The sequence below is a fragment of the Pristis pectinata genome, chromosome 2, assembly GCF_009764475.1.
Source record: "Pristis pectinata isolate sPriPec2 chromosome 2, sPriPec2.1.pri, whole genome shotgun sequence".
Classification (NCBI taxonomy): Eukaryota; Metazoa; Chordata; class Chondrichthyes; order Rhinopristiformes; family Pristidae; genus Pristis; species Pristis pectinata.
The window spans coordinates 87,405,164-87,419,571 of NC_067406.1; the positions used below are offsets into that span (position 1 = coordinate 87,405,164).

At 37.2% G+C, this 14,408-nt stretch overlaps 1 protein-coding gene across 3 annotated transcripts in view; it reads left to right on the plus strand.

Moving 5' to 3' along the window:
* The window catches only part of wdfy3 (WD repeat and FYVE domain containing 3), a 253,917-nt gene extending 242,336 nt beyond the window's left edge, over positions 1-11,581 (plus strand). For all 3 annotated transcript variants that reach the window (XM_052010252.1, XM_052010254.1, XM_052010253.1), the window contains 4 exons: positions 621-953; positions 5,636-5,747; positions 8,012-8,209; positions 8,977-11,581. In XM_052010252.1, the coding sequence (XP_051866212.1) occupies positions 621-953; positions 5,636-5,747; positions 8,012-8,209; positions 8,977-9,097 (764 nt within the window). In that variant the 3' untranslated portion in view covers positions 9,098-11,581. The remainder of the gene's footprint in view (positions 1-620; positions 954-5,635; positions 5,748-8,011; positions 8,210-8,976) is intronic.
* The last annotated feature ends 2,827 nt before the right edge of the window (positions 11,582-14,408 follow it).

The following is a 14,408-nucleotide window of genomic DNA, read 5'->3' on the forward strand; positions in this document are numbered from 1 at the left end:
ATTGTTCAAATTCTCACTCACTGTGCAAGGTGAATCAAAACCTTCTACGTGTTTTAGCTTTATAAATTGTTCACAAGTTTTTGTTCCATGATGGTACCAACTTTCTGGAGATCAGTGTTTTGCACTTCTTCGAAACTTCAGTGTGTTAATGATGTACGCACAACTGGAGTAGTTTATCATGAAACCCGTTACATTGCCTTTTAGACCATATTGAGAGCCTGAACTGATTTTAGTTCAGTAAAATATCTTTATTCATTGCATAGTATACAGTTGTACCTATTATGAAAGTTTGGTAGAATCAAACAAAGCAATTTACTTCAAATTAGCCAGCATATGAACATCAAAGATCAAAAACAGAGAAGGAGTATTACTGAACGGAAAACATTGCCGGATTGATGCCTGTTGCTTCCCCCTTAGAGCCATTATAGTCTGTAATAATTTATTTGAAAGTAAGTTACCATTTGGATCATAACTATTTTAGGTGCAATCAACTTAATTCCCTTGGAAATAATATTCAAGAGAAATAGAACTGGATAAACTAGAAAGCAGATGCTTTTTTTTTTACTGCCATAGCAACACTGAGAATTATATTAGATGTTTGATTTATGTTTGTATTTAAGATGGGGATGCCCAGGATGAAGATAGCAGTGATTCTGAATTGGAGGACCAGAGCATCCAGGATCTAAAGCCAAGGCAAAGTTTTTCTGGCTCTACAGCACACAGAACAAAAGGCACGCGAGCAGCCTGGTTTGTAGAAGGCGATGAATCAAAACGCTGGGCAGATCAGCTTAGCCTAGATGAGAAAGATGGGTTTGTCTTTGTAAATTATTCAGAAGGCCAGCCTAAACTTCAGTCACAATCTCAACAACAGCCTCAAGTACAAAGTAATATGCAACATCCCCATCAGCAGTCAATGCAGAATGAAATAAGACGTCATAACCAGCTGAGACAAGGTAACTGCTTTACAGTGCACTCCACTCAAAAATATAGCTGATTTCATTGTTGCTAGTCATATGTCTGTTGTGCTTATACCACCCATTTTGCAAAATATTGTTTTCTTTTTTCATGTTTTAATTTATCTCATTATTTATTAATACAGGTTGACTAGTCTTAACATATTCAATCCTATCAAGTGAAACAGTTTCTGCATTTAAAGTCATTCTAGCATAATTTCCTATCGACTGTGCCAAGGCATGACTCAGCTTCACTATTATTTTAGCATTTCTTATCATTGAACCAAATGGAAAGTTATGTAACAAATATACTTTGTTCTGCTATTTCATATATTAGTAAGAAGCAGAAGATGTTGTCTATATAAGGAGTACATACTACCAACATTTTAAGTAGTGTATGATGCAAAATGCAGAAGGTCCAGTTTATGAATAGTGGTCAAATATGAAATAAATGGCAATGATCTTTGTATTTTCAAATAAATTTAAATTTAAATTTTTTTAAATATGAAATAAATGGCTGTGATCTTTGTATTTTCAAATACTTAACATTATTTCCATTCTTAATTATGATTGTTAATCTTATTAATGATGTGTTGCCAACTGAACCTTTACCTGCTACAAGGCGTTTATAAAGTGATGATACAGTGAGATGAGAAACTGGCCTTTGAGGAGGGTGCAGCATCAATGAAAGGATAAAGACAGGCTAAGTGAGTGGGTAAGATGGCGTTAGATGACCTATGTTGGAAAATGTGAGGTTATGCACTTCAGTGGAAGAACATAAAAACACTTCCGAAATAGTGAGAAATCAGTAATTATTAGTTATGGATCTTGATGTGCTGGATGACAAGAAACAAAGTACAGATGCAGATACACCAAGTGTTTCAGAAAGCAAATGGTTTGTTACTCTCTATTGTATGAAAGTGAGGCTGCCTTGCTGAGATTATACAAGGTTTTGGTGAATACATATCGGAAGAATACTGTACGTTTGGACTTTGCCTAAGAGAGACTGCAGTGTGGATTCATTAGATATTTTAGAAAATTTAATATATTCATTTTTTGGATCTGGGATATAACTGGCAAGGCCAGCATTTTTGCCCATTCCTTATTGTCCTGAGAAAGTGGTGATGAGCCACATTCTTGAACTGCTGCAGTTTCTCTGGGGAAGGTAGTCCCATAATACCCAGGTAGGGACTTCTGGAGCAACAAATAATCTGCTGGAAGAACTCAATGGGTTGTGCAGCATCTGTGTGAGGAAAGGAATTGTCAACATTTCAGGTCGAAACCCTGGATTTCAACCCGAAACATCAACAATTCCTTTCCTCACACAGATGCTGCTCAACCCACTGAGTTCTTCCAGCAGATTGTTTGTTGCTCCAGATTCCAGCATCTGCAGTCTCTTGTGTTTCCTAGGGACTTCTGGACTTGGTCCCTTCGACACTGAAGAAATGGCAATATACTTCCACTTCAGGATTGGTGTATGACTTTGAGGAGAATAGGAGAATGTGAAAATGGCATTCCCATGTTCCTGAAGATGTTGTCCTCCTTGGTAGTGATTGCAAATTAGGCAAGCAAGTGCCTTTTGTGGATGGTGCACATGGCAGCCACTGTACACTGGTGATAGAGGGAATATATGTTTAGGGTGTTGGATGTGGTTCCAATCAAGTTGACAATTTTGTCCTGAATGGTGTTGAGCTTCTTGAGTGTCTGCACTGCACTCATACAGACAAGCAGAGATTATTCCTAACATAAAATTTGAAGATGGTGTAAGAGCCTCTTAAATGCCTCAATCGTATCTGCCTCTGCCTCTGCCTCCACCACCACCACCCCTGGCAATGCATTCCAGACACCCACCACTCTTTGTGTGTAAAAAAAAACTTGCCCCACATATCTCCTTTGAGTTTTATCTCTCTCACCTTAAATCCATGCCCTCCAGTAGTAGACACTTCAACCCTGGGAAAAAGGTACCACCTGTCTATCTATGCCTCTCGTAATTTTATAAACTTCTATCAGGTCTCCCCTCAGCCTCTGCTGCTCCAGAGAAGAAAACCCTAGTTTGTCCAACCTCTCCCTATAGCGCATGCCCTCTAATCCAGGCAGCATCCTGGTAAACCTCTTCTGCACCCTCTCCAAAGCCTCCACATCCTTCCTATAAAGGGGTGACCTGAATTGAATGCAATACTCCAGATGCGGCCTAATCAGTGTTTTATAAAGCTGCAACGTAACTTCCTGATTCTTGAACTCAGTACCTTGACTAATAAAGGCAGGCATACCATACACCTTCTTTACCACCCTATCAACTTGTACAGCCACTTTCAGAGAACTATGGACCTGGGTCCCAAGATCCTTCTGTACATCAGTGCTGTTTAGGGTCCTGCCATTAACTATGTACTTTCCCTTTACATTTGATATCCCAAAGTACAACACCTCACACTTGCCTGGATTAAGCTCCATCTGCCATTTCTCGATCTATATCTGCAACTGATCTATATCCCTCTGTATCCTTTGGCAATCTTCTACTGTATCCACAACAATCTTTGTGTCATCTGCGATCTTACCAACCCAGCCATCCACGTTTTCATCCAAGTCACTTCTATTTATCACAAACAGCAGAGGTCCCAGTACGGATCCCTGCAGAACACCACTCGTCACAGACCTCCAGCCAGAATAAGACCCATTGATCACTGCTCTCTGTCTTCTATGGGCAAGCTAATTCTGAATCCAAATGGCCAAGTCATTGTGGATCCCATGCATCTTAATCTTCTGGATGAGGGACCTTGTCGAATGCCTTACTAAAATCCATGTACATAACATCCACCTCTTATCTGGGCTAAAGTGCATGCTGTAATTTGATATGCTTACTGGTATACTAGAGATATTTCTTGATATACCATTTCTGTCAGAACATACATAACTGGTTTAAAGTGAGACTTCTGTCATTCTTCATCAGATATTACCTTCTCATCTATTTTGTGAAAGGTGTTCTTTTATGGCTGCCATATGGTGCGGTATTTTAATTAACTGTTGTCACATTTAAAGTGGGAAGAAGCATTAACTATAAGCTTTGTGCTGAAAGGTTCTATCAGTAAGAAGTATTAAGTGAGTTGCAGATTTGTCTTTATGGTTTTTACTCTGTGAATTCTTAAAGATCAAGTTGTCTTTGCCAGTGCCCCAAAATTCTCTGCAATGTTCATCCAACAGTGCAGCATAGTTTGTCTTTCTCCAACACCAGCTTAATGAAATAAATCTTTTGCAGCAAGATCTGGTGTTTCACTAAAGGAGAGATGTTATTTATACATGTTCTGAACCTTATTGTCAGCATTTTGCTGACTAGGTGATATTGAAGGAGGAAGTAAGAGAAATGACAGCACAGCAAGCATGGTGAAACTGCAAGTTACTGTACGTATGGAGCCTGAGTTTGAATCAAGTCCAACCTTTCTATCTCTCTATTTATGTTAAGAATCATTGGGTAAGTTTCCATAATAGAAATTTACCCATCATCTGACTCTGAAATCTTATTCTTGGTCAAGGACCAAAGCTATAATACAGAAGCAAAACAATGTCAAGTTAGTGGAGCAGGAGTTAGACTCTTGTAAAGTGTTATCAGAGTACTATATTGGATGCTGTACTGTGGATCTAGCTTCAAAATATTTGATTAGGTTTAAGGCTGAAATATACCAAAATTGGAGAACTCTGTTCCATTATTTAAATTCACTTTGATGAACTCAAGAATTTTGCAAAAAGATAAAATAACCCTATACAGTGACTTTACAAAAGAACACAAATAGAACAGTCAAACTAGAGAATTAACTTGTAAAACAGGTCAAAGAATTGGTCAACATGGAAGCTGGACCTGCGAGAAGTTTTCTGCCATTTCCAGGGGTTAACAAATAGATTTGTCAATCAGGATGGAATAACATCTCTTTATACAGATTAAGGTATATGGGGTAAATTTATTTCCATTGGTTAAAAAGTCCAGGGAAGATCATCTGAAATTTGGAGTTAGGCCTTTCAGGAATTAAATTAAGAAACACAATCCATTTAGAAAGGGTGGTAAAAGTTTGGAGCTCCATTGCTGCTAAGTCTGTTTTTAATTTAAAATGTGAAATCTGAAGAGTCTACTTGTGGTCATATGTTATGTGAAGAGATTGGAAAAGCTGGGATATTTTCCTTAAAGCAGAGTAAGTTAAGCTGTTTTACAGAAATATTCAAAACCATGAAAGTTTTTGGATTTTTTTTTGTCTAGCCAGTAACTAGGTGTCACAAATGTTAAAATAATCTCCAAAAGCACTACAGGGCAAATGAGATTTTCTTCATGCAAAATGGTTGTTGAGATTTGGAATGCATTTCCCTGAGAAAGTGAAGGAAGTGATAGTTTCTTACAAGGAAATTGGACATCACCTAGAGGAATAATGTACTGGGTTATGTGGAAAAACATGGGATGTGGGACTAAATTGAACAGTTCTTTTGAAAGAGCCAGTATAGACAATCTTAGCCAAATGGGCTCCTGTGCTGTTTGGTTTTATACTTAGATTTCCCATGTGGCGTTGCAGTAAGTGTACTGTAATGTTCAAATTAGAATCTGTAACTTGTGTAATAATTATAAATAAAACAGATTCCAAGCTACAAAATGCATGCTTTTTTTATTTTCAAGTCATGAAAGTAGTTTTCTTTTTTGATTCCAGGATACAGATGGGAGCGACAGTTGGTGTTCCGAAGCAAGTTAACTATGCATACTGCGTTTGATCGAAAAGACAACTGTCACCCTTCGGAAGTCACTGCATTAGGAATTTCAAAGTGAGTGCTGTTAGTGAATCAACTCTACCTAAAGGAAGTTTTAAAAAAAATAGTATTCCAAAACACTCAAGGAGCAAGGCCTTAGCTCAGTGCCACTCACGGTTTTCTCACCACTGAAGCCTCAGCAGGTCATCAAGATTTGCTGTCCAAATCTGGTCCAGGTAAATTCAGGCAGGCAGGGACTGTGAGCTCTTGTGTTCAGTCCACAGGAGTGACCTTGAACTTATTTCTGCTTCCCCTTAATTCTCCATCCCACTCCAGCTCCCATTCTGATTTCTGTGGCCTCCTGCATTGTTTAAATAAGACCCAATGTAAGCATAAGCATTTATGTTTGTTTGTATTCTCTCCCTCTAACTCCCTCATTAACTTGGCTTGCAAACCGGTACCTTTGTGCGACTATTCCTGTCTTATAAACTTGTTCTCCTAAAGGCTCAGTATAGTAACTGAAGTTTATTTTCTCTCATTGTTTACTGAACTGTATTTGAAAATTAGAATAGTTATCTGTATTAGTAAAAGCTGCCTTCACTGCTCAAAAGTGTAGTTCCCACATGCAGGTAATTCATTTTAGGAATGCTTCCAAACCAAGATGCATGTCCTGTAGTTTTCACTCTGTGGAATTTTCTGAATTGCACATAAACCCGTCCAAGATGCAGAAAAAGTGATCAAATCTCACTAAGCCATCTTCTGATAAGCCAAAGGGCAAAATGTGATTTTTCAACCAGGGAGGGGCTTCAAATATATCCCTCAAAATAGGCCACATGTCAATGAGGGGAGGCGACAAAAGTAATTGAAAAATAATTCAGAATGTGGCAGAAAAGGAATTGAGAGAAGATATTTTAGGTTTTTTGTTTTACTTGTATTATTGTTTCTTTTAAACAAAAAGATACTTCGTTGCATTACCACAGTGGGACAGATCTTCTGTTGCCCCAATTCACTGGTGGCTTGCCTCTGTACCATAAGGTTTCGCCAGTGCAATGCATGATGTAGTTTTCTGCTGGAAGCTCAACTTCCAGTACTTCAGATTGGGTGAGTATAGCATAAATGCTCTCTCAGCACAGGTAGCCCATGAGACACTCAGCACTACTTTGATGGCTAGCAAGTCTTTGTCACCAATTACTTGACATGCTTTGAAAGAAATTGCTAATTTTATTTTACAGTTATAACACTGAAAGATATATCCACTTATGAAAAATCAATATAAATCATTAAAAATAACTGAGATAAATAGTAATAAAAGCAGTCCTTTCTCCTGACAGTTTATTTTTCCCAAAGATTTGAGTGTAAAGGACAGCGCAGGCTTGGCTGGCAGGATTCCCAGCCTGAGAACTGGAAACCATGCAGAAAATTGCAGAGTCCTCCTGTTGAACCTGACGAGACCACAGGAGCTGCATGGAGGCAGATACTTACAGCAGCTTAGGTTGACATATCATTTGTTTGGGCAAAGTGAGCAAAGCAGCCAATCCAATGGATACAGAAGTTCCCTCCTAACTCTACTTCAATCAGGCAGCTTTCAGTTTTTATCTAATTGGAATTATGTATTCTTGTTGAAAGAAAAACTTTTTGACAATATCCTTTTTCATGATTTATATTAATTTTTCATAAGTGGATATGTATCTTTTAGTGTTATGTGTTTAAAGTGCTGCATGTTTTTAATCTGGAAGTACTTTTACTGATGTGGTCAATGCAGAAACATCAGCATTTACCAATTAAAATGGAAGCATGTCCAGGACATTCACACATGCCTGGTAGGACCTGAAAATCCTGAACTTTGTGACAGTTTCAGAACACAGAATCTGTTAACTTACTCCACTGCTGGTTTCCATATTCAGCAAATGGAAGAGCTCCATCTTGCTGAAATTCCCAGTACTTACACTGTGGAATTACTCTTGGATCTTAAGTAAGATCCAAAACCCTTATGGGTATTGTAGAGTTGTGGGGAAGAAAGGAAAAGAGAAGGCAAATTCTGTTTGGGTTATTTAAGTTCTTAAATATTTTTATTTATTTTTCTCATTTAGACATTAAGACATTTGCAACCTTGACAACCAGCAAAGCCGTGGGTAGAGCTTTATTTGCTGTTTAAAAATCTCTGATGTAGGACTTCATTGCACAAATGGAGATCTGCCGTTGATCAGGCTAGGCCAGCAAAATAAATTTTCCACATCCAGACAGGTCGTGATCACAAGCAGTGTGTCTGTCACAGCAAGATTAGGCTTATCAACTCAGTGTGGTGATTGTAATCTGTTTTTTTCCACCGTCCTCTGCAGGGATCACAGTAAAATTCTGGTAGGTGATGCACGAGGTCGAGTATTCAGCTGGTCAGTGAGTGACCAACCAGGGAGGACAGCTGCTGATCATTGGATTAAAGACGATGGAGGTGACTGCTGCTCAGGATGTTCAGTGCGCTTCTCACTGACCGAAAGACGGCATCACTGTAGAAACTGCGGGCAGCTCTTCTGTCAAAAGTAAGAGAACATAAATTAAGTTTTGCATAAATTGTAAAATTGTAGTCACGGAACATTGGTGGCTACTCCAGTTGAGATTCTGGTTGATGGTGGACCTCCCATCCCCCCCATATTGATTGTGGGTGGTTAAACTCTTGTTGGAGATGATTTTCCTTTGGTGACACAAATATGCCATTTAATAGGCCAAGCCCAGATATTGTATAGGTTATGTTCATTTGCAGAGGAGTTGCAAATGGAATTTAACATTGTGCAATCATCAGCAGCCATTTCTACTTCTGCCCTTGTGATTGAAAGGAAACCCATTGAAACAGCAGATGGTTAGACCTAGGTTATTGCCCTGAGGAACTCCTACAATGAAATCTTAGGGCTGGTATGATTGACTTCAACAACTATAACCATCTTCCTTTGTGCACAATTTATTACTCTAATCCATGTGGCATCAGGGGAAAATCATTCGATGGTTAATGTCAAGGGCAGTGGCTCTTACCTCACCCCTAGAATTCAGATCTTTCTTTCATGTTTGGACCAAAGCTATGAAGGTCTTGAGCTGACTGGTCCTGACAAAACATACTTGATTGCATTGTTACCAACATCTTCCATCACAATGCTGGTGATTGAGAGCAGACTGGTTGGATTTGTACATTACATTTGATTTTCAAGTCCCCAGGTTTAAATGTTGTCCATATCCAGTACAGATCACATTTTAGCTTCATGTAAACATCCAGAGTATAACACTTAATTTAATACATGTTCTTTTCATATTTCAGGTGTAGTCGATTTCAGTCCGAGGTCAGGCGCTTGAAAATCTCCTCACCTGTCAGAGTTTGTCAGAATTGTTACTACAACTTGCAACAGGAGAAAGGGGCAGAGGAGAGCTCCAGGAACTAGCAGGTCACTGAACTGTATCAGTAGTCAAAGAATAATCATTATTACTCCCAGCTAATTCAAATGATTTTATGCAAAAGGAAATGTCATGTTGAGGGTGGGGTGGGAAGAGTTTACATAAATTTATTTGTACTGTCTTGAAGCACTGTAATATACTGAATAGAAAGGGATCATTTGCCTTGCAATTAATGTGCTCATCTCTCCACTTAACTCATAGTTGCTGAGAGTAGTTCTGGACCTAAAACCATCCCTCAAACATCTTGGTAATGTCACTCATGAACCAGTGGCTTGTAAGATTTTAGATGTAAATCTGCCATCTCTGCAAGAATCTTATTTGTTTATAGTGTAAATAGTTGTAATGGCCTTTTTAACAAGAGAAACTTCTGAATTGCCTGTAACAAGATGTCCTACTAACCACTAAATGTGTGATTTAAGAAATCAATAGTAGTGTGTCTAGCATCATTTAGTAACTATTTTAAGAGATGAAAAAAATGTGCAAAAGCTAACCAGAACAGTTATCATTTTCAATAGCATTAATACCTTGCATTGTATTTTTTTCATTTTAATTATTGTTTGAATCAAAATGTATAGATATGGATTTGTTTACTCTTACATAGCTCACAGTATCAAAAAGGGGACATGTGTAGTTTCCATACCCAGAGTAATAGCTTCCTTGTGTTCATAACTTCAGAAAATATTGATATTTATCTGCAGATGTGCTATAACAGTAACATCTCTATTCCAGCAAACATTCATTTAATACTATCCTTTTTAGGAGCAATGGGGCATTTGTAGTGCCAGTGAATGCAAGTGGTATTTTCAGCACTGCACTACCACAATTCAAGACTTTGATTTTGCAGATGTGGGGGGAAAGAGAATAAACTAGGGGCTTCCCTTTTAAGTTCCACTGTTACTAAAATAAAATAATTCTATTATTGTAACTTGTAGATGCATTTTCTACTTTATCCAAGTTATTCCCAAAATGTTGATTATTTTAGATCAGCATACTGAATCATAATACAGTAAACTGGCTTCATTTAAAACAATTATTCACTTTGTTAGAATGCATCCAATGTCATCAAGTGATGGGACAAGGCAGGTTCAGTTTCAGCTTTTTGGGGTTCATACATCTTCATTTATTAAAATTGCAGCTCAACAAAAGCATTACTGTAGTAATCTTGTTTGTTCAGCTGATCTTCAATAGTCATGCAGTGAATTTCACAAAATGGCCTCCATGCATCTAGACTGATAAAATTGCTAATAAATAGTTTGTTGTATCTGTTAATTCATTGTTTGTGGACTTTGGCAGTTGGCATGTTCCTCTGGATTTAGCCTGCCCCAAGTAGTTATTTCTGGAAAAGAAACTACAATATATTTAAAAGCAAGATAGTACCAATGAGCATATTTGCAAAGGACCTCAGTATTTAATATTAGCTGTCAGTCAACAGCTATAGTCTGAAAGCACATTGATTGGGGAAATGAAGCAACTACTGGTAGTTGTTAATGTGTTAAGTTTGAGGGTCTCTTGGAATCAGAAATAATTGTAGATTAATTGGCTGTTAAAGACCCCTATTGCAGTAATACTGTGGGCAGAAAATCTTTGTGTAAAATGCTGCTACCAGTGCAAGGATCACCTCTTAGTATGTTTATTTAGAATTAACCTTTGTGTTAAAATTGTGATGGGCATATCAATACATACTATCATAATCTGTAGAAAGCACTTAGAGCAATTCATGTTGTAGTAAGTATACTCCATGTGTGTAACTAACATATTCATCTTCTCTTTTCCTCTTGTTGGAAAACACATTATTCATGTGTATGTATCTGTATAATGTATTGTGCAATTTGTACCGTTATGCTTACAAATGTAGAACCTGATGCTAAAGAGCAGCAGTTGTCTACACCATTACTAAAAGTTACAGAAAATTATTTTGCACCTTGCTATTGTGTATAAAACTGGTAGGAATCCTTTTATCATATACATTTCTCTATCATTTTAAAGACAGCATTTCTTTACAGTAAATGAACTGTATAATATTTATGCAATTATACTGTTTTTGAAAGTATTTTTAATTTCAGCAAGTTTTGTTACTTGTTGCATGATTAACACAGCTGACTTTTTGTGTCAGTAAAATGTAAATTGTTTTCCACTTTTTTGTTGTGTTTAATATATTAACCAATTATTTGTAGCCCTTCCCAAAATTACCATAATCTGTACAGTTATGAATCTGAAAAGAAGAAAACAGGCTAAACTGGAGTGGGATTTTTCTACTGTATATGAGAATTGAAATCCGTGTTTTGGTGGTTCCTGTGCTAGACTGATGCATTATATTAGTGTGTAAACTGTGGTATCTGAATGTTCATTGTATATTTGTCTTTAATGAAAGAGCTACAGTCACACAATACATATGTAACTAATGCAATAGCAACAAGTCCTGGTACTAAATTTTTTTCCATTTAAATAAATACCTGCTATTTACCACCAAATCTTGTTTACTAGTTTCACATTATAGGGGGTTGGTAATAAATTGCTTATTAATTTTTTTTTGCTTTGAATGTGATTCATTCTGGAAACTTCTTAACCATGGTATTTATAGTTAAAATTGTTATAAAGAGCTTTGTGAGGTACAAAAGGTAGAGATCTGTATTTTTATGAAAACAAACAATAGAAAAATATGGTGTAATGTGTTCTATTCTAATTGTGTTGAGAAAAATAATGCAAGAATTCAAAATGATCCAGTGGAAAAACCCTACACCAAAAAGCATGGATTCATCAAAACAGACTTCCTTGAATATAGGGTCCTATGTATTTGTTTTCTACATTCAGTTCTGAAACTACAAAGACTTCAAGATAAGATTATTCTCAAAGTTGCTGATGCCATATCTGATGAATTATGGAGCAATATTGTTTTACATACTTTGTTAGTGAAGGAGATTTCTTCAATGCATACTATCTTTCATTATTGCTAATTTATGGTTTATTTGACAATTTGGCTGAGGAAGCCAAATGTCACATTTTTAAATTTGCTGATGAAACCCGATTATATGGGATTGAGAATACAGACAAGTGTGAAGAGATCAAGGATTTATACACCAGTTGAGCAAGTACATAAGAATAAGGTTTGAAAAGATGCAAGATCATCCACTTTAATGTACATAACCAAAAAGCAAAGATTTTTAAATGACGGGAGAGATTGGTATTTAAGGGACTGGGGTGTCCTTCTACGCAACTCCAAACTAAATTGTACTTTTGCCTTTATTACGGGAGCAAGAAAAACTTACTTAAATTGTACAGATCCTTACTGACATTGCAAGTGAACTAATGTGTACAGATCACCTCTTTTCCCAAGAAAGGATATATATATGCCATAGAGAAAGTTCAGCAAAAAAAAAATCACTAGATTGATTCCAGTCATGGCAGGTTTGCCTTGCAAAGAGGAACTGAATAGAGTAGGCTGTATTCTATAGAGTTGAAAACAAGAGATTTCTCTGAAATTTTCCAAAAAGGTTTAAATAGGCAAGATGCAGAGGATGGTGAATCTTTGAAATTCTCTACTACAGTGATTCGTAAAGGCTTAGTTCATTCAAAACAGATAGATTTCTGAATATTAAGAGAATCGGGGAGGAAATAGATCAGCCACGATGAACAGCAAAATAAGCCCAAGAGTCAGATAGACTACCTTTGCTCCCATTTCTTGTCATCTTACATTCACTAGCCATCTATTGAATTGTAGCTGTGGAAACTATTCATTTAGCCTCATTTCTAAGAGCTAATATTCATTTTAACAATATGATTGCCAAGAGTGGTTTTAAGGTAGATTAAGATACTGATTGTAACACAAAATATTAAAATTTCTGAGGTGCATATGCCTATACTGAGATGGAATTTTGTTCTTGGGTTTTGAGACTACATAGTTCCCTAGAGAAAATGGACAGTGGACAAAACATGTCAAAGACACCAGCTACATTTTTTCAACTAGCATTAAGAAGTGTGAATTCATATTAATTTATGTTAATATTCATTGCATACTGGGTAAAAGCTAACTGAAGGGTAGAGTTCCACCCTTTCCCCTCAAGGAAGAAAGTAATTCTTTTTATGATGCTGCCCCTTTCATCAGAAGTGTAATTTTCTCAGTCCTTCTCATTCATAACCCTCCCTTGATTCCATCTTTTGCCCGCACCCCCCCCCCCCCCCCACAAAAAAGGATGTGGCCTATTCTTTACATCAATCAGCCCTTCCTTTCTGATGGAGTTCAAGAGGTAAAATATCAATGGATAGGACAGATGTGAGGAGGGGATGGGGCTACTTTGTAGGGAAATGGATGAACATTCTCTTTTCACAAAAAGGTGATAAATCTGGAAGTTCTGGCATTTCACTTTTCTTCCCTGCCACAGAAAATGTAAGTGCTCTCCAAACAGCAATTACATCTATAATCACACACAAGTGTAAGCAATGTAGAGCAAGTGTGTAGGAATTGATAGAGACAACAAATACAGACCATTACCAGGTAATGAGCGAGTTCCTTTTTTTAAAAAAAAGGATAAGCCAATTTTGACCACAAGTCAGAAAACACATAAAATTCACTTGACGATAACAATACCTCCACAGTGTTGTAATGAATGGCATCAAAAGCACACAAGACCAATAAAGAACAATTAATAAAAGTAGGGGTGGGGGAAGAGGACTAGTTCTGCTCTTTGTAGGAACAGACATATGTATATGTTGGACTTTTGAATTTATTATGGGAGCTCATTTATAACCTGCCCCCAGCAACAAGGAGCCCAACTCTCAGCTCCAGACTCACATAAGGAATCCAGAAGCTATCTTGAGAGTTTGATTCAGGATGAGAATACAGAAAGCAGGATGGATGGGCAATTTGACTTTGGTATCACAGTACAGGAAAAAAGTCAAAGTTGAGTTATCACATGCACAAGTACATGTATGCACAGTTGCAATGAAAAGCTTCCTTGCAGCAGCATCCACAAGAAAAACAAACATGAATTATACACAATGTGAAAGGTATTGTAACCCTGAATTAACACTGTTCCCCAAAGGCTCTGCCTGGTGGTGGCATTAGCAGTATCTTAGAAAGGGAAGGATCCCCTTGTCACGATCCACATATTTCTGCCATAACTATCAGTTCCAAAAGAGTTTGAGAAGGGACCAAATTTAAAAAGCAGAACCTCAGAAATAAAAGGTAATTATTTCTTGATTGTTATTTGAGCAACTGGCCGAGGGAACAATCAATTAAAATCAGACAGTTGAATCATTTGGGAGACAGATTTTATCTCATGGACTACTAGCACTAGTATG